Source organism: Callospermophilus lateralis, chromosome 2 (genome assembly GCF_048772815.1).
Source record: "Callospermophilus lateralis isolate mCalLat2 chromosome 2, mCalLat2.hap1, whole genome shotgun sequence".
In the NCBI taxonomy this organism is placed as follows: domain Eukaryota; kingdom Metazoa; phylum Chordata; class Mammalia; order Rodentia; family Sciuridae; genus Callospermophilus; species Callospermophilus lateralis.
Genome location: NC_135306.1, coordinates 50,038,324 through 50,059,797, shown reverse-complemented (window position 1 = coordinate 50,059,797; position 21,474 = coordinate 50,038,324). Strand labels below are relative to the sequence as shown.

General features: G+C 34.8%; 1 protein-coding gene and 1 pseudogene across 4 annotated transcripts in view; both read left to right on the top strand.

Moving 5' to 3' along the window:
• Positions 1–21,474, top strand: part of Dennd4c (DENN domain containing 4C) — a 113,958-nt gene that overhangs the window by 75,207 nt on the left and 17,277 nt on the right. For 2 of the 4 annotated variants that reach the window (XM_076845939.1, XM_076845938.1), the window contains 9 exons: positions 926–1,054; positions 2,354–2,498; positions 2,777–2,923; positions 8,466–8,588; positions 9,641–9,787; positions 13,203–14,368; positions 16,586–16,763; positions 17,763–17,872; positions 18,165–18,340. In XM_076845939.1, the coding sequence (XP_076702054.1) occupies positions 926–1,054; positions 2,354–2,498; positions 2,777–2,923; positions 8,466–8,588; positions 9,641–9,787; positions 13,203–14,368; positions 16,586–16,763; positions 17,763–17,872; positions 18,165–18,340 (2,321 nt within the window). The remainder of the gene's footprint in view (positions 1–925; positions 1,055–2,353; positions 2,499–2,776; positions 2,924–8,465; positions 8,589–9,640; positions 9,788–13,202; positions 14,369–16,585; positions 16,764–17,762; positions 17,873–18,164; positions 18,341–21,474) is intronic. The other 2 variants (XM_076845941.1, XM_076845940.1) reach the window with 2 other exon arrangements.
• Positions 5,581–5,660, top strand: LOC143393317 (U4 spliceosomal RNA; annotated as a pseudogene).

Genomic DNA, 21,474 nt, shown 5'->3' with positions numbered 1-21,474 from the left:
CTAATTTTCTTCTCATTATTTTTAAGACAAGACTTTACAAATCCTAAACGGGCACCCTGGAGCTGCTGTCGTTAATCCCTTTGGCATAGAGTATATACATAGTGATTGGGGAAGAGAGCTATTTTAATCATATTTGATTTTAGAAATAACTTCTTGCTAAGTTATGGCGAAAAATAGTCATTCTCTTATTTACTCAGATGAGATGTATGCACATAGGTCTTATGTGAAATAGCTAATAACGCTATTGAATAGGTTTAAAAAATAATTATCTTAGATGCTCAAATCAAGCTGGGTGTGGTGACACTTGCCTGCAATCCCAGCAACTTGGAAGGCTGAGGCAGGAAGATCTCAAATTTGAAGCAAGCCTCAGCAACTTAATGAGGCCCTAAGAAACTTAGCAAGACTCTGTCTCAAAACAAAAAGGGCTAGGAATGTGACTCAGTGGTTAAGTGCCCCTGGGTTAAATCCCTGGCACCAAAAAGGAAGAAAAAAAGAAAGGGCGGGGGGAGAGGGAGAGGGAGAGAGAGAGAGAAAGAAAGAAAGAAAGAGCTCAAATTCATATAAAAGATAAAATAATGCTTAATAACTTTATGAAAAGATTTGAATAAATTTATTTTTTAAAAATCTCTTACTGGGCACAGTGGCGCATGCCTGTAATGCCAGGAGCTTGGGAGGCTGAGACAGGAGAATTAAGAGTTCAAAGCCAGCCTCAGCAATGGTGAGGCACTGAGATACTCAGTGAGACCCTGTCTCTAAATAAAATATAAATTAGGGCTGGAGATGTGGTTCAGTGATTGAGTACCCCTGAGTTCAATCCCCACTATCCTTCCCCACCCCCAACCCCACTCAAAAAAAAAAAAACTCTACAAGTCCATAGATGGACTAATATGCTACCTCCTAATGGTTTGATGTTATTTCTTGTTAGGTGTGCTATCGAGTAGTAATGCAGCTTTGTGGACTTTGGGGTCATCCTGTTTTAGCAGTGAGAGTCTTATTTGAAATGAAAACTGCTAAGATAAAACCAAATGCCATTACTTATGGTTATTATAATAAGGTAAGTAGAGTTGATACCAGGCAATATATGATACTTAAGAATGATAAGTTGATGGACGTGGTGGCACATGCCTGTTATCTCGGTATCTTGGGAGGCCACCCTCAGCAATTTAGTGAGGCCCTAAGCAACTCATTGAGACTTTGTCTCCAAATAAAAAGGGCTGGGATGTGGCAGTGGTAAAGTGCTTATATAAATAAATAAAATTAAACGAAAGAAATTTTGTATCTTATTATTCATAAAATTTCTCCTACAGGAGATTTTAGGGGCATAAGTTTTTATTTTCCCTTTTAATTGACTAATGAAAATTGTATATATTTATGACATACAAAATGATGTTTTGAAATATGTATACATTGTAGAATGACACAGTCAAGCTAATAACTTATGCACTTTTTCACTTACTTTTTTTGTGGTGAGAACAATTAAAATCTACTCTTTACCAATTTTCAAAATATAATATGTTCTTATTAACTGTAGCCACCATGTTGTACAATGGATCTTTTGAATTTATTTTTGCTATCTGAAATTTTATATCCTTTGACCAACATTGTCTTAAACTGTCCCCACTCCCTATCCCTGTAACTACTATTCTGTTTTCTGGAATCCATGTTTAAGTGATATCATGCAATGTCTTGCAGTATCTTTTGTCTTTCTGCATCTGTTTTATTTCATTTAACATATTTAACAGTTGATGGACACTTAGGTTGTTTCTGTATTTTGGCTTTTATGAATAATGCTACAGTGAACATGGGGTGCAGATCTTTTTGAGATACTCATTTAATTTCCTTGAATATAAATACAGTAGTGGTTTACTGAATCATATGGTAGTTTTATTTTTAGTTTTTTGAGGAATATTCATACTTTTCCATAATAATCTGTACTAATTTGCTGTTATGGTGAATAATAGTCATTCTCTTATTTACTCAGATGAAATGTATACACATAGCTCTTATGTGAAATAGCTAATAACATTGCTTCTAACAGTATACCAGTGTTTCCTTTCCTCTACATATTTACCAACACTTCTTTCTTCTTTATTATAAAACCCATTTTAACACATGTGAGGTGATATTTTTAGTTTATTTCTTTGATTAATGATGTTGAGCAGTTTTCCACATATCTGTTGATGATGTGTTCATATGTTTGTATGTATACACATAATTTGTATATATGTATATATGCACATGTGCATGTGTAATTTTATACATATACAAACATGCACATTTGTATATATATATATGTAATTTTTAAATAAAGTATTCTTAATGACCATTATTTTTGCTTTTATTTTACCTTTAGGTAGTTTTGGAGAGCCCATGGCCTAGCAGTACTCGCAGTGGTATTTTCTTATGGACAAAGGTACGGAATGTAGTACGTGGCTTGGCACAATTTAGGCAGCCACTTAAAAAGACCATTCAAAAGTCCCTGGCATCCTCAATATCAGGTAATATATGTAATTGGAAAGATACTTTCATTATGAACCATAGCTTTATAGGCATAGGGATTTTTAATTACATGAAGTAGAAAACTCAAATGAAATTCTGGTTAATATTTTTATGTACAATGGAAGACAGATTATCTTAGTCCAAAGTTATTTTTGCCTTTTCCCCTGTAGAAATTTAGAAAGTGTTCTGTGATTATAAATAAACTGTGGGTCATTCATATTTAATTTCAGAAATTATCAGTACATGAGTTATTGAATTCCATTGTCCTTATCTTCAGTTCCTCAGAATGCCACAGGTGGAAGTGATGGGGACACGGTGAGCCACGGTAGTGTGGATAGTTCTAATGATGCTAACAATGGGGAGCACACAGTCTTCGTCAGAGATTTAATCAGGCTTGATTCCAATGATAATCACTCTAGCACAGGTACTAGAATCTGTATTTTACTAACCCTTCACTTAGTATCATATTGTCTTTTTCAAAAAGTTTTGCCCTCTTTTAAGTTTGTGCAATATGAACGCTTTTCAAGTAGTGTATAAGAAAAGAAATTACACTTCCGCACTTCTATTTCCTATAGTATAAAATTAACTTTGGAGTGCTCTAGGATTGTCTTTCTTTGTATTTGTTCATTATTAAATTGTGAAAGTGCATGATATGTTAGGCATTGTGAGCTAATGAACTTGACTGTTAATGACACAACTGGCAAATCTTTTTTTACTTTCATTAAATGGAAAATATATCTTAGAACTTTGAGATTATGAATGTTAAAGAAGGAAAAAAAAATAAGTCACATGCTGTGAGATAACATATTTTGTTTACTTTAAAGGACATTTTTAAGAAATCTGAGAACCTACTTATATGTACATAGTTCTGGGTATTACCTCAGTCCTCTGAAATTACAAATAAGTGTAATCAAAGTAGCACTTTGGGCAGATATGTGTGTGTTGCACATCCTTCTTTTTGTGTTGTTTTTTTGTTGTTGTTGTTGTGGTGGTGGTGGTTATTATCTCAAGCCTTCCTTTAGAAAGAATTCTGAGTCTAATTCCTGTGCTTCATCTGATAAACTTGTCTCAATGACTGAAGTTTCCTTTTCTCTGCTCTTTGTTGCTCTGCTTTTTGCTCTGTGCTGTTTCTTGGTGCTGCATTTGTCCTTGGCTGTCATGGTGTGGGGTGCAGACAGACTTTTATGACGTGAAGCTATGGATACACGTGTGCGTTAATTCTGCCCTTGAATGTTAACCACTTCAGGTAATTTCCCATTTATTAGGTTAAATTTTGCTGACAAACAAGGGTGGGGGAAAAGACATTTTGTTGTATTTTAAGTTTTATTACAAGTGGAAAACCATTTTCAATTTCTTGGCTTTTCTCCTTCAGAAAAGGGTAATCATATTTAGACTCTCCTGAAAATATCCAACTAACATTTATGGTCAGCTTGCAAAACTGACTTATTTTTATTTATCTTATTTTAAAATATGTTGTACTTTGCTGTAATTTTTACTTTGAGGTTGGTTTATAGCATCATTGTGTTGAATATTGTTATAGGCATTAATTAATTCATTGTTCTAGTTGTTGAGCTGGTTATGCTTTACAAAACTAGATTGCTGCATTTTTGTGCTAATAACTACTTCTTTTAATTTTTTTCAACGTAGGTTATAGGTGCAATCTTGTTTATAATTAACTTTATTAGTTTTCAATCCTGTTTGTAAATAACAAGTAGGAATTTTTATGAGACTTTAAAAATTTTTGCCAACTTATTTTATTTCCATTGTATTTTTTCCTAATACTTTGGAAGAAATGGGCTTTGTGTGTTTAAAAACAAAAACAAATGAAAAAAAATCAAGCAAATAATTTTTTGGTAAATAAAACAGCTTACCAGGAATGATAATAACAATGAAAGATATCCCCCTCTTAATCCTCCTTATTTTTAAGCTTATCTCATTATAAAGGCAATTTAGTTTTCTAACAGAAAATAGTCTCCTAATAATTCCAGGTAATTGGTATAAAGATTCCAATATTTTGGGAAGAACCTTTGGATGCCTTTTTTCATATATTTCTTTTTAGGGTTTTTTTTTTTTTTTTTTTTTTTTTTGATATCAAAGATTGAACCCAGGGGCTCTTCACCACTGAGCCATATCCCCAACCCTATTTATAGTTTTCATTTTGAGATAGGGTCTCACTAAATTGTTTAGAGCCTCGATAAATGACTGAGTCTGGCTTTGAACTTGAGATATTCCTGTTTCAGCCTCCTGAGTCTCTGGGATTATAGGTGTGTGCCACCTAGGTCAATTTAGCTGCATTTCTAATGACTGAATCCTAGATACTGAATTTGCAATGATCATGTGTTTCTTCTGTAAGGCTTCTGGTGATGCCATTGGATATTTTTAGTATCTTCCAGCACAGATACTTAAGTTATTCATTTCATTAAGAATTATCTTTTGGAATCTTATTACTTGGTACCCTTGGTGAATTTAGATCCTAGAGGCATATCTGGGTTTAATCAATTTACCCTATTCTCAGTCTTTTGCCTTTTTCATGGCACCAGGTTGCTATACTGGATATTCTGAGCGGAATAATAAAAATACAACTGAAAAGCAGGTGTGGTGGCACATGCCTGTAATCCCAGCGGCTCAGGAGATTGAGGCAGGAGGATTGCAAGTTCAAAGCCAGCCCCAGCAACAGCGAGGTACTAAACAATTCAGTGAGACCCTGTCTCTAAATAAAAAGTGCAAAACAGGGCTGGGGATGTGGCTCAGCGGTTGAGTGCCCCTGAGTTCGATCCCCAGTGCCAAAAAACCCAAGAAACAAAAAACAACTGAAGTTAGCCATTCTAAATAGTAGTATTTAGAGAAGTTTAATTCTTTTGTTATATGGCAAATCCAAATCTGAGTGGTTGTATAGTAATATGTTGTAGGAAATGGAAGGTACTGCATATTTTATGTCTCTTTCATTGATATCTTCATAACTGATTTCTTCAGTAACTGGACTTAGTTTCAGTTTTAAATTATAGAACTTTAAAGCCCAAACAGACTTCAGAAACTCTATTTTGAAATAATTTTTAAATTTATAGAAAAGTTTATATACTTAGCTTTGTGCAGTAGCAGTATAGTAGTCAATGAGGTTTATCCAAGGTGCGATTATTGCTAATTGAAAAGTTTATATACTTTATATTCTGATTTTATCAATTGTTCCTAATGTCCTTTGTGGTACTTTAAATCCCTCTCTTTAGTCTCCTTTAACCTGGCACAATTTCTCATGCTTTCTTTATCTATTATAACTTCAATCTTCCCCTACTCCAACCCCCAGTACTGGAGATTGAACCCAGGGTCACTTTATCACCACTGAGCTATACTGCCAGATACTTTTTATTTTTTATTTTGAGACAGGGTCTCATTGATTTCCTGAAGCTCCTCCTGCAGCCTCCCAAGTAACTGAAATTACAGGCATGTACCACTATGCCTGGCTGACCTTCACTTTTTTGAAGAATTCTTTTTGGTTATTTTGTAGAATGTTCTTTAACTTGGGTTTGTCTGATACTTCCTTGTTACTAGGGTATGTTATGCATCCAGGGTATATATACTAAAAAGGTGGTGTAACCTTATCAGATTATTGCATCCCAGAGGCAAATATTACCTACATCAAGGGTACTTTTACCACTGGGATATATCCCCAGCCATTTGGGGGCGGGGGTAGAGGTGTATTGGGGATTGAACTCAGGGGCACTTGATCACCGAGCCACATCCCCAGCCCTTATTTTGTATTTTATTTAGAGACAAGGTCTCACTGAGTTTCTTAGTGCCTCATTAAATTGCTGAGGCTGGCTTTTTTTTTTTTTTTTTTTTTAAGAGAGAGATTGAGAGAGAGAGAGAGACGGGGGAGAGAGAGAATTTTTTAATATTTATTTTTCATTTTTCGGCTGACACAACATCTTTGTTGTATGTGGTGCTGAGGATCGAACCCGGGCCGCATGCATGCCAGGCGAGCGCGCTACCACTTGAGCCACATCCCCAGCCCCCTGAGGCTGGCTTTGAACTCGAAATCCTCCTGCCTCCACCTCCAGAACCGCTGGGATTACAGGCATATGCTGTTGTGCCTAGCCCCCAGCCATTTTTTGAGACAGGGTCTCACTAAGTTGCCAAGTCAGGCCTCAAACTTGTGATCCTCCTGCCTCAGCCTCCTGAGGTGCTACAATTATAGACATGTGCCATCATGTCCGACTATGGTTAATATTTTACCTCTTGCAGATAATAAGCTATGTGTGAGGGGACACTCTTGAGACTATGTGATAATATCTTCTTTCTTAGCTCAGTTTTAAGGTTAGCATCAATTGATGATGCTTGCCTAAGACAAAAATCTTTAGTACAGTGGTTACAAAGTGTGATGTCACTACTTCCACATTTACAAGATGACATATAGTATACAGAACAATTTCCCTTCTCTGTTTTTTCTTTTTTATTATCAGTATGGACTTATGGATTCCTATTTTACTCAGTGGATTATAGTCTCTAACTGTCCCTATTTGATCTGCAGTTATCCCAGTGTTGTCAGTAGAAGCCCATAAGCTGATTCCTGTGTCCTTTAGACATGTTCCCAACATGGTTTTTGAGCTTTTCCTTTCTGGTCCAAAAAAAAGGGGGGGAGGGGTTCCAAGCTTATTTTTGTACCCTCCCTGATTTAACTTTGGAATCAGCCATTTCTTCAAGGATCCCAGGTTCATTTTAATGAGGAATAGATTTTGGAAGCCAGGATCTGAGCCTGGGTTATGCCCACTGTCACCAGGGTAATATTGCTTCTATGCTTTTAACAAACAGAGTTAGAAAGTGTGTGTGTGTGTGTGTACACTTTGGAAATACCTTAATTCTAAATGAACTTCATAAAATTGTTCTTTACCTTCTTTCAGTCCATTTAAAAAAAAAAAATCTGCCTTCTTCCATAGTAAAAATCTTATCTTCCAACAAACATTATCACATTTACTCATTGATTCAATTCTACAGTATATGTAAAATAATTTCAGAATTATCACACTCATCCCCTGTGAAAAACAAACTTAAGCTGTTTTTTATTTGATTATTACTCCAGGGTTTAGGGTACATATTCAAAATAATGTGTTTAAAGTTAATTTAAAGCAGGGTGTGGTGGTGCGCAGCTGTAATCCCAGCAGCTCAGGAGGCTGAAGCAGGAGGATTGCAAGTTCAAAGCCAGCCTCTGCAACAGCAAGGTGCTAAACAACTTCAGTGAGACCCTGTCTCTAAATAAAATACAGAATAGGGCTGGGGATGTGGCTCAGTGGTTAAGTGCCATGGAGTTCAATCCCTGGTACCCACCTCTACCCCAAAAAAAGTTAAATTAGTCTTCTTTGACTCATTAAGTGTGGTTATTTCATCTGAAGTACAAATGCTTTCACTTGTTTCTGCTTGCATTCAATTTTAAACTCTACTCCCCATTTTGATTTACTTATTTTGAATATATACAAATAAATTACATCTCCAAAAACACTATAATAAACCTTATGTAAAGAAGTTTCTTCCTGTTTATTTTTTCCCTTTCTATTTTTCCCCCACCCCTTGTAGGTAACCATTTTTATTTTTTCCTGATTTATCATTCTTACTTTTCTTTTTGCAAAAGGTAGCAGGTATGATATGTGTTTCATTCTTTTCTCTTTCTTACAAAAAAGAAACATTCTATGGACACCCTCCAAGAGACTTTTTAAAACATCTTGTCCAAATCTCTGTAATTTCCAGATGAAGAGATTAAGATTCATTACTTTCAAATATGGAATGATTTTTCAGATTCTGACATTCTTGTTTCTGTTGTTAATTTGCTTCCTGTCATTGTTTTAAAAAATGTTCTGTGTGCCTTGTCAGTTTTCTTCCTTTTCTTTTAGTTGTCTAGACCAGAATTTTCTTTTGATATTTTATAAATGGGTTATAAATATACAAAAACATTTATAAGCTTGCATTCTTTGTAATAGGTGGTCAGTCTGACCAAGGCTATGGGTCTAAGGATGAACTTATAAAGGATGAAGCAGAAATTCATGTGCCTGAAGAACATATATCACCAGAGTTGGTAACTAAAATGAACATGCAAGTAGAAGGTTAAGTACTGATATTTATAAACTTTATTTAGGAAAAATGCCTATGTTAATTAGATGTTTATTTTTAAATTTTTTTTTTTTTTAGTTAATAGATGTATGCAATACCTTTATTTTATTTATTCCTTTTTATGTGGTGCTGAGGATTGAACCCAGTGCCTCACACATGCTAGGCAGGTCCTCTACCACTGAGCCACAACCCTAGCCCTTTTTATTTTATTTAATAATTTTTGGTGATCATTTTCAGGAATGTAAAGTCTAGCTAACAAGATATTATGTACTATTAAGTATAATACTTAATAAGTATGTATTATTTAATAATAAGATAATACTATATATTATTATTATAGTCTCTGAGGTTTGAAATTTAAGTATGTTACTGTTAATGTTTTAGGAAAGTGCAACCCACTAAGGTTTTCATTTGTCAAAGTTACTTGGCTACTTTGTGTCAAAATTAGAACTAAACTTGACTCATCAAACTTGTATTCTAGTGTTGTACTTATTTTAAAAGGCTTTTCCACCAGAAGTCCTTCAAGTAGCTATGTGAATGTTTTTCATTAATACAGCAAAAATAGTCCTCATGGTTGTATTGGTTTTTACAGGACTCATTGAGGTAGAAATGATTTGTTGTAAAAATTATGTGAGACCACAAAGAAACATTTTGGTTTATGGTAACAGGATGTTCCTTCTGTTCTCTTATACAGAATTATACTTTCTTTGATAATGCTTCTTGTTTTATTCTCCTGAGTTACCCAGAAGCAAGTCCCTCTCATATTTACCAAGTAATAGAAACAGAATTAAAGACCAGAGGCTTAAATTGATTCACTCAGGAACACTCAGTATAGGATTATTGAATGCTAAAATAAAACATTTATTTCAGTCAGTGCTAGTGATATTTATAATCTAATGTTAGCTAGATACAGTAAACCAGTAATAAAACAGTTATATATTTACCCTTACTTGATGAAAAAATATATACGTACACGTAAATCTCTGAGGTTTCTGTTCAGTATAAGCAATATTAGGAATGATAACAGCCAAATACTTATTTTCAGAGGTGTATGATGTGTCTGCTATTGTGGCAAAACATTCACAACCTAGTCCAGAGTCTCAGAGTCCTAATGAACCTCCTTCATGGGGCAGCAGTATTGTGAAAGTTTCATCTGGTATATTTGATGTCAACAACAGAAAAAGTAGCACTGGTAAGTTACTTATATTGGTTATTAAATGTTTAGAATATATTCTATAGATACATATGTCTTTGATGATTTTAAATTGTCAACTTAATTATAATGAACATACTAAAGAGCCAGAAATGAGCCCAAATCATATAAACAGTCTGAAGAAAATATTAAAATATTGTTATTTAAAGGTACAGTTGGACTGGGCATGGTAGTGCATACTTGTAATCCCAATTACCTGGCAGACTGAGGCAGGAGGATTTCAAGTTTGAAGCTAGTCTTATTAGCAACTTAGTGAAACCCTGCCAACACAGTAAAATAGGAAGACAGGGAGCAGGAAAGAAAGAAGGATTGGGGCTGTAACTCATGGTATAGTGCTTGCCTAACATGAATGAGGCCCTGAGTTTGTCCCCAATATCTCCCCACCCACCCCCCAAAAAAAAGAACAGTAGCCATACCTGTCCATATGTTCTCCATCTAACCAATCTAGGGTTAGAAAATAATTACATCTGTGTTGGACACTTACAGACTTTTTCTTGTTATTATTCACTAAATCATATAACTATTTACATGGTGTTAGGTATTTGAAGTAATTCAGAGATGATTTAAAGTATACTGGGAGGATGTGTTTAAGTTATGTGCAAGTACTATGTCATTTTATATAAGGGACATGAACACCCAGGTGTTTTAGTATTGTGAGGGGTGGCCATTCATGGAACCAGTCTTCCATGGATACGAAGGGAGACATACTTAAATTTTTAAAAGATCTATATTTAATATATATGTTATTTGGAATGCCTTTCTTGTGCCTGGTCTCAGTTTGGTTGTTCTTTCTCATTGTAGACCGTGTACAGTAGAGCCTCTTTTACTCACTAACAATAGAGGCAGTGATGTGATGAAATCCCAGGAGGTTTATGTATGGCAGGGTAATTCTTATCACTTCTGAAAGGGAAATGGAAAAACGATTCACATCACTTGAGTTCTAAAAAAATGTATGATTTTGTGGTGGGGGCGGGCAGTGTTGGGGAACCCAGGGCCTCACTCATGCTAGCTTTACCACTAAAGGCAAGCGCTTTACCACTAAGCTACATTCCCAGCCCTGTTTTGTTGTTGTTGTTTTGTTTTTTTAGACAAGTTCTCACTAAATTATCCAAGCTAGCTTTGAATTTGTGATTCTCCAGACTTAGCCTCCTGAGTAGCTGGGATTACAGGTGTGTGCCACTGTACCTGACTTAAGTATATGGTTTAAAAGGACAATGAAATTGACTGGTGCCCTTTACCCTTTCCTAGTGGTAGCTACAATTCACTTCTCTAAAGTTATACAATAGATAATTTACAATTAACTTTAGAGAAATTAATTTATTCAGTCTTTTAAATTGGTGTAGGAGTACTAAAAGGGTTTTCTTTTTGCATTTACCGGGATGCCAAGTATAAATGATTATGGGTTTTTATTGTTGTTGTTTGTTTGGTGGGCAGTAGTGTTTAAGAGAGAGTGCTAAAAGCTTTTTGGGAAAATAGTTATCTGCATATAAATGCACACACACACACACAAAAAAAAAAAAAAAAAAAAAAAAAAAACAATACTACAGATCACATTTTCCTAGCCTGTTGATAACAAGAGAGTATGTAAAAGGAGAATAGAGGTTTCCTTCAACAGGTTTTTATTTTCTTTCAGGATATTGAACTGAAAGTAGTCTGGCTTCTGGTGTTTTTTTCTTCCTGCTATACCCATCTTATTTTTGTATTACATTGTGATCTAGGAAGATATATTTCTTTAAAAAAGGAGAGCCAAGTGTAGTGGTGCTGCCTGTAATGCCAGTCATGAAGGAGACTGAGTCAGGAGGTTCAGTTTGAAAGTTCAGAGCCAGCCTAGGCAACCTAGTAAGATCCTATCTCAAAATAAAATTTAAAATAAAAGTGTTAGGGATGTAACCCAGTGTAAAGCATCTTTGGGTTCAACCTTTCACCTCCACCCCACACCCTACATAAACACAAAAGAAAGGAAGGTAGGATATAGGTAGGTAGCTGTAGTTCCAGTTACTCAAAAGGCTGAGACGAGATTATTATATAAGTTCTAGGTCAGCCTGGGTAACTTAGCAAGACTGTTTCAAAATAAAATAGCTGGAGATATAGTTCAGTGGTAGAATACTTGCCTAGTGTGCATTCAATCCCTGATACGAGAGAGAGAGAGAGAGAGAGAGAGAGAGAGAGAGAGAGAGAGAGATGGTAATGGGGCTTTTGATAGTATAGAAGTCCAGTTCATTTAAAATTTGAAAATAAAATGTGCCGCTAAATTCCTAGAAATAAGATAGCCTGTAGTATTTGCAGAGATCTGTTTTTTATATATTGGAAGTAGTTTTCAAATTGGGTATACATTTTGGAATTATAAAATAGGTTGGTTTAATTTCCCTAAAAGCTTCAAAAATATCTCTAAATGCTTATTATTAACTCTGATTAACTGACAGGATTATTATTACCAATTAGTACTAATCTGAAAGATTAAAAAGAACCCTGAAACCATTTTGGAAGATTAAAAAGATTAAATCAAAGACATCTTTTTTTTCCTCAAAGCTTCCAGATCATCATGATGTTTATTTATTTTGAAGTGCAGGGGCACTTTACCACTGAGCTACATCCCCAACCCTTTTTATATTTTATTTTGAGATAGGGTCTCACTGAGTTTCCTAAGCTGGCCTCAGACTTTTTCTTTTCCTCCTTCTGCCTCCCAAGAAGCTAGGATTATAGATGTGTGCCAGTGTTCCTGGCTTCGTTGTACTTTTTTAAAAAAAATTAATTGAGAATCCTAAATATGAATGGGTGGTGTTCTAGTTAGTTGGAGCAGCTATAAGAGAATACTATATTATTGGGTACACTATAAACAACAGAAATTCCTTACAGCTCAGGAGGTTTTAATGTCCTAGGTAAGGGTATCAGCATAGTGGATTCTTTTGAGGACCCTCTTCCAGTTACACTGTCAACTTCTTATATCCTCACATGACACACAAACATACACACACACACTTACATACATACATACATACATACATACTAGATTCAGTTTAAGGTTCAGTCTTTGGTAAATTTTCTAATCCCAGGAAGAATGGTGATAGAGAAGAAAAAGGACAAAAGCATTCTCCAGAGAGGAATTGTAGTTTTAGTTCTGAAAGTCGAGCGGGAATGCTACATAAGAAGAGCAGTTTGGATTTGAATTAAAATGCAGGTTGTACATTAAAATGTTATTTCTGAAGACAGGGTTGAGTAGGTTTTTTTGAGGGTATTTTTTTCTGTATGCCTTCTAAATTTTCTGAATCTTTTGTTAATTCTTTCTAACCTTTACTGAGAATATTACTTTCAATAATCAGAAAAGCAATAAACATTTATATATGTTATATTGGAAAATAAGGATTTATTTTTAATACTCTACTCTCCTTTTTAGGTAGTACATCAAATGTTCTATTTTCTACACAAGATCTAGTTGAAGATGCAGTCTTTGGTGAAGTTTCTAATCTCAAGAAGAATGGTGATAGAGGAGAAAAAAGACAAAAGCATTTTCCAGAGAGGAGTTGTAGTTTTAGTTCTGAAAGTCGAGCAGGAATGCTACTTAAGAAAAGCAGTTTGGATTTGAATTCAAATGAAATGGCTATCATGATGGGAGCAGATGCCAAGATTCTTACAGCAGCATTGACATGTCCTAAGGCTTCTCCACTTCATATGGCAAGAACTCATAGTTTCGAGAATGTTAGCTGTCACCTATCTGATACTAGGACCCGTGTCTCTGAAAGTAGTTGGGATTCTGAGCACAGATCATCTGCTGTCCTAGAGATGCTTGAGGAAAGCCAAGAGCTCATAGAGCCTGTGGTTGATGATAATATAGCTAAAACTAGTACAACAAAGATGACATATGATAATCAACAACATGATAGTAACAGTAATCAGTCCAGAGACTTGAAAGCAGAATCCAAAGATCTGATGAATAAGAGAAGTAGTGTATATGGTGTTGCTAAAGCTGTTGAAAGGGAGGATGTTGAAACTGGACTAGATCCTTTGTCTCTTTTAGCCACTGAATCTATAGAAGAAAAGCCTCCTGATTCTGAAGATAAAATGTTTTCTCCAGTTATTGCACGTAATCTGGCTGATGAAATTGAGAGCTACATGAACTTAAAAAGTCCCCTGGGTAGTAAATCTTCTAGTATGGAATTGCACCGAGAGGAAAGCAGAGAATCTGGCACTACTACTACATTTATGCACCCTTTAGAGAGAAGATCAAGCCTACCATTAGATAATAGCCCATCAGCCCAGGAAAATCCTAAAAGTGAGAAGAGTTCTCCTGCAGTGTCCAGGTCTAAAACTTTTACTGGTCGTTTCAAGCAGCACACTCCCTATCGGACTTACAAAGATCGTTCACCTTTATCTGCATTGGTTCGTTCTTCACCACATGGCTCATTGGGTTCTGTAGTAAATTCTTTGTCAGGGCTAAAGCTGGATAATCTACTCTCAGGGCCCAAGATAGATGTCCTAAAATCTGGTATGAAACAAGCAGCAACAGTAGCCAGTAAGATGTGGGTGGCTGTAGCATCTGCCTACAACTACTCAGATGACGAGGTAAGAAAGTTTTACATGTGTACTCTGATATGAGGAGGTTTGTGGTATCTTTGTGTATATGTAGTACAATTTAAAGATTTCTAGTAATTTTGTTTTTTATATTTTAAAAGTTTGTACATATTCAATTTCTTTCTTAAAATAACTTGAATATTTATGTAGGAAATTCATAATGTAAAAAAGAGTATCAGTATCACTTTTTAATTCCATTAGTCATTCTAACCTAAAACATTGTTTAGTTCTTTGAAAGCACTAATGATATTTGAAATTAATAACAATGTCATGTTATATTTGCATAGGACTTCTATTTTATTTTGCTTACTTATATATTTCAGTACTGGGACTTGAACCCAGGGGCATTCTACTACTAAACTGTATCCCCAGCCCTTTTTATTTTATTTTGAGACAGGGTCTTGATAAGTTGCCCAGACTGGTCTTGAATTTGCCATCCTTCGTAATAGCTGATATTTCAGATGTGTGCCACTGCACCCAGCAGCACTTTATTTTTAAAACAACATTTGCCTGCATGTGTGTGTGTGTGTGTGTGTGTGTGTGTATGAAGTCTCTTCCATTTAAACTATAGAGTTCATACTACATGACAAAATTATTAAGACTTTTAAAAATCATTGTAAGTAGAATTAATCATTAGTTTTTGTTTTGTTTTATAAAAGTGGAAGTGAGGGCATTTGGCTTATTTTATGGGAAAAAGGTAATTAAAGTTTTACCTTTGTTTTCACAACTTTATGTGGTATTGGAGTACTTCAGTAGAAATGACAGGGTTTTTGTTTGTTTGTTTGTTTGTTTTGAGGCAGGGGTGTACCTGGGATTGAACTTAGGTACTAAGCCACATCCCCAGCCCTATTTTGTATTTTATTTGAAGACAGGGTCTCACTGAGTTGCTTATGCTTAGTGCCTTGCTTTTGCTGAAGCTGGCTTTGAACTCATGATTCTCCTGTCTCAAATTCACAATTATTTGTAAATATTTGCTATTATTATAATTGTTACAGTGTGTTCTAGGTACTGTTATAAGCTGTACATTTATTTTTGTATATGAATATATATATAAACATATATTTAATTTTCATAACAACCCTATGTAGTAGTAGTATTTTTATTTTATAGATGAGTAATAAGTTTAATGTCTGAAGATCATACAACTAGTAAGTGGCAGAACAAAGACTTGAAGCCATAGATATTGACTCTAGAGCCCATGTTCTTACTTTTGAAGCTATATTTTAGGAAAAGACATTGACTGGCAATATATTTAAAGAGTCGCTGGTTGGAGGGTCCAGTGACTCAGGAGTGGTTGAGTGGCCCTTGGGATCAATCCCTAGTACTACTACTACTACTAATAATAATAATAATAATAATAATTAACATGGTTTTATACCAAAGACAATACAAATCTTGCCTTTTTAAAGAAAAATACCTAAATAAATAAATTGGAACTTATTATTGAGATGATTTCTATGCAACTAAAGTTTCAATCACTTATGGTAATTACAAACTAGTTATTTGTTTCTAAAATTATTGTTTGTTATGCTGAACAGATTCCCAGCTGAAATTCTTAGAGCAACCTTGTTTGGAAAGGTCTCATATTATCCACATTTTCAGATGATATAATAATTAAAAGTTAGAAAATTAACTTCTGTGAGTTCATAGACCCAATAAGTGATAAAGAGCCAAGGTGATAAGCTTGCTGACTCTAAAACCCCTTCCCTAACTGTACTGGCATCTCTGATTCTATTGGAGACAGAGACCTCTTAACATTCCTTTATTTTATATTGAGAGACACTAGACCCCAAACTCACCTGTGGTGCAACATAGATTAAATATTGCAGATCACTTCTTGAATATTTTTAGAGTATGGAAGGGAAGTCTCAAATAACAGAAGAATTCATGGTTTTGAAAAAAATAGGATCTGGGCACAGTAATGCATGCCTGTAATCCTAGCCACTGGGAGACTCTAAATACAAAGTTTTAAAAAGAGCTGGGGATGTGGTTCAGTGGTTAAGCACCCTTGGGTTCAATCCCTGGCGTGCGCGCACACACACACATGCATGCACATACACATATATACACATACATACATTCATGTACATATATATGAATGATTTGTTTTAAGCTATGGAGTTTAATTCTGATAATAGTGGAGTGAGTATATTCCCATTGGAGAAGATATTGTTTATGCATGTGGGATTTTATTCTTTTCAATTAAAGGAGGAAATTAATAGAGATTACAGCTTCCCAGCTGGCTTGGAAGACCATATTTTGGGGGAAAATGTATCTCCGAACACAAGTGTCTCAGGGTTGGTCCCTAGTGAACTTACCCAAAGCAACACAAGCCTTGGCAGTAGCAGCAGCAGTGGAGATATTGGAAAACTGCATTATTCAACAGGTATGGGGAAGGATTTTCCTTTCTTCATTTAGTCTCTTTTGTTTATTTGTTTATTTATCATTTATTTTTATATACTGGGGATTGAAGTCAGGACCTCATGTATGCTAGGCAAGTGTTCTTCCTGTGAGCTCTTTTCCCAGCCCTGTCTGTTTCAGTTTAAATGCTCATAACCCTCCCCTCCCAAAACCCTGTTTGTTGAGATTATCCGATAGATTTTTTAGTAGTAGCCACACCTTATTATTAGTTTTATTTTGTATTACCTACAAGTATTATAGTCACTTGTTTTAATTTTAGTTGTATGTATTTGTGCATTATATCATTAGTTTCTGAATTTTATAATGCATCAGAATCATCTAACAAATTTTAGCCTAAAACTTCTAAGATGGAATTTGTGGGGCAGGGCCTTGGGGTGTACATTTTTATCTAGCTTTCTGGGTAATTCAGTGTTTGAACCAGATTTTAAAGATCTTGGGCTCTATCATTAAAATTTCTTAGCTCTGTTACTTTAAAAAAAAGTGACCTGCTTTTTTTCTTTTTATTATGAAAAAATTCCGTATGTCCTAATAATTTGAAAGAATTTTGTAATTCTTCTAATTCTGTAATTCTTTTTTAAATTTTGTTTTAGTTGTAGATGGACACAATACCTTTATTTTGTTTATTTAATTTGTTTATGTGGTGCTGGGGATCGAACCAGTGCCTCACACATGCCAGGCAAGCGCTCTACCACTGAGCCACAACCCCAGCCCCTAATTCTGTAATTCTTCTGAGGGCAATTATGTCCTCAGATTTAATTAACTTTTATTAAGTTTCTCTCTCTCCCTCCCTCTCTCTCTTTCTCTACACATACACACACACACACACACACACACACACACACATACTTTTTATATTAAGCAATTTGAAAATGCAGATTTCATGATATTTTTCCCCTAAACACATTTTTCCAAGACATAAGGACATTCTCCTACTTAATGTGTTCTGATGCTTATTCCTGTTTAGGTGAAGTTTCATTTCCAAGAGGCATAAAGGGGCAGGACTTTGAAAAATCAGACCATGGTTCATCCCAAAATACCAGCATGTCTAGCATCTATCAGAATTGTGCAATGGAGGTACAAGTACTATATTCTGCCTGTAATAAAGTGCTGTTAACATATTTTTATTTAAGAATAGCATTTAACAGGTTTCTATGAGATCCTATGGACAGACTAATAAGTCATTTTGATGAATTTATTTGATGTTTTATATATAAGTAAGGCAACATACTGGTAGTTTTAATTGTAATATAATAGAACTATTCCAAATTTGCTTAGTAAAATAAGTAAAATTCTGTTTATTATAGAGAATGGCCTATTAAGGCTCATTTTCATTTAGAGATTCTGAGTGTTTTTATTTTCCTATTAGGTTTTGATGTCAAGTTGTTCACAATGTAGAACTTGTGGAGCTTTGGTTTATGATGAAGAAATTATGGCTGGATGGACAGCAGATGATTCAAATTTGAATACAGCATGTCCATTCTGTAAAAGCAACTTCTTGCCTCTTCTCAATATAGAATTTAAAGACTTGAGAGGCTCTCCAAGGTTAGTATTGTAAAAGTCCCTCAAGAGGTAAGTGTCCCACTAAATGTACTACTCCTGGGGCAAGAATGAATCATTTACAGTAGGCTTCAGGCTTGCCTTTCCCTTCTGTCCTTCACCTTTAATATTTGAGGAGAAAGTAGTAGTAATGTAGGAGATTACATTTCCATTTTATTTAATATGTGATTATCAGTAGTAGTTCATTCTTAGAATTAAACTTTCTTTATAGATAATTCAAAACTCTAATGTTAGGCCTTATTTCAGACCTTCTGCCTTGGTGACTCTAATTATGTTTTCAGCTATTAACTTGTCACTTTCTGCTACAGTGAAAAGAGCAACTTCTAGTCAACTGAAAGGAGACTAACTGGTCTGTAACCAGTCATTAAGTAATTGAGAGTTTGCTAACTGTATGGTGATCTGATTAATTATAGTTAATATTTTATTTGTCTTATGGAGCAGGTCAACTTTATATTATTGTGTGCCTTTAGTAGTTATTTTTGTTTTTGTTTTTTCTTTTTTTTTTTTTTTTTTTTTTTTAGGAGAGAGAGAGAGAGAGAGAGAGAGAGAGAGAGAGAGAGAGAGAATTTTAATATTTTATTTCTTAGTTTTTTGGCAGACACAACATCTTTGTTTGTATGTGGTGCTGAGGATTGAACCCGGGCCACATGCATGCCAGACGGGCGTGCTACCACTTGAGCCACATCCCCAGCCCCTTTTGTTTTTTCTTGATCATTAAGAATTAAACCCAGGGCTTCACTTGCACATGCTATACATGCACTTTCAAAGTTGTGTATTTTTTTTTTTTAATCTTCAATTCTGGAGATGTTTTCTCTTTATTTTTTTCTTATATAGTTTCAGGCATGAGGTCAAATCAAATCATACTCTTAATACATTTTTTTAAACTTTTTTATTCTTTTTGGTATCAGGGATTGAACCCAAGGGCACTTAACCACTGAGCTATACCCCTAGCCCTTTTTAATATTTTAATTAGAGACAGGGTCTCACTAAGTTGCTTAAGGCCTCACTAAGTTGCTGAGGCTGGCTTTAAACTTCTGATCTTCCCATTTCTGCTTCTGAGCTGCTGGGATTACAGGCGCATGCCACCATGCCTGGATCATACTCTTAATTCTTGATGCACTATCCTGATTTTTTTGGACAAGGCCCTCTTATTTATTCTCTTTTCTCCATTTCCACTCATTCCTTTATCCAACAAAGATACCAACTCTTCTGTATGTGATATATCCTTGAATACATATCTGTATAACATATATAGGTTGTTTTGTATTATTATCAATTTTTAATATATGTAATTAGAATAATGCTGAAAATCTCAGTTTCTTTTCAATCTTTAGAAATATTATGTATACATTTAATTTATTCTTTTTATCTTGTAGGAAGCTAATACTGGCTTTTGCATTATCCTATTGTAGAACATTTGAGTTACTTTCAATTCTTTATTACTGCAATTATTACTGCAGTGATGCAGAATACGGCAAAATATGTATCTTCTTTTAGACTTGTGAAGTATTTTCTCTCAGAAAACTTATCTTCTTTTAGACTTGTGAAGTATTTTCTCTCAGAAAACTTATCTTCTTTTAGACTTGTGAAGTATTTTCTCTCAGAAAACTTATCTTAATTTGATGCCAACCCATTTATTAATTCATGGTATTTTTTCCTGAGCTTTAGGAGTCTTATTAAGGAAGTCATTGCCTGTGCCTACATGTTGTAATGTTGACCTTGTTTTTTTCTAGGAGCTGCTTAGATTCTATTCTAATTCCTAGATCTTCACTTATTAGAAGTGAAGTTACTGGGTTATTTTTGTATGTCATTTCAGTACATACCAAAAAATTGCTTCCAAATATTATACTGTTATCAATAGTGCCCAATAATTCTCATTTCTGTACAAACTTACCAGCAGTTGGTATTAGCATTTTTCTAATTTTCATATTCTAAGGAGTAAAAAGTGTTACTGTTTTTGTTTCAATTTCTCTGAATACAAGTAAGTTTGAGTCTTTTCATTACTAGTTACTCCAACATTTTCTATGAATTGCCTGTTTATATTTCCTGCCCATTTTTTTCCACTGAATTTTTTTTTGTTGATGTTTAATTGCTGTATTGTAATTATATATAATAGTAAGATTGTTACATATTCCACATGCACAAAATGTAACAATATAATTTGGTCAATATTGTTTCCTAGTATCTCCTCCTTTTCTTCCTCTCCCAGTACCGTTTTTCTATTCTGCTGGTCATCTTTCTGTTTGAAGGAAGATCCTCACCTCCATACACATGTCTCACCATTACCCCCACACATCTTCCTCTCTAGATTCTACATATGAGAGAAAATATATGACCCTTGACTTTTTGAGTTTGGCTTATTTTGCTTAACATAATGTTCTCAAGTTCCATCTATTTTCCTGCAAATGACAGTTTCATTCTTGTTTATGTCTGAAACTCCATTGTATATATGCTATATTTTCTTTGTCCATTCATCCTTTGATGGATACCTAGGCCTGTTCCTTAATTTGGTAATTGTGAGTTGTGCTGCTGTGAACATAGGTATGCATATATCATTATAGTATGTTGATGTTCCCTTTACCTCACATCCTCTCCAGCATACATTTATTTATTTGTTTGTTTGTTTGTTTGTTTGTTTATTCATTCATTTATTGATTTATATCAGGGATTAAACCCAAGGGCTCTTTACCACTGAGCCACATCATCTACTCCTTTTATGTTTTGAGACAAGGTCTTGCCAAGTTGCTTAGGACCTCACTAAGTTGCTGAGGCTGGCTTTGAATTTGTAATCCTCCTGCCTAGGCCTCCTGAGCTGTTGGAATTATAGGTGTGTGCCACCACATCTGGCTGTATTTCTTCTTTTGAGAAGGGTCCATTTAGCTCATTTTCCCATTTTTTAAAAATTGGATTATCTGTGTTTGTGTGAGTGGCGGGGCTGGAGGGTGTAAGATGTTTGAGTTCTTTATTCTGGATATTTATCCTGTGTTAGAGTAGGTAGCAAAGATTTACTGTCATTCTGTGAGTTTTCTCTTCATACTCTTAATTTTTTCCTTTGCTGTTCAGAAACTTAATTTGATGCCATCCCATTTATCAATTCATGGTATTTTTTCCTGAGCTTT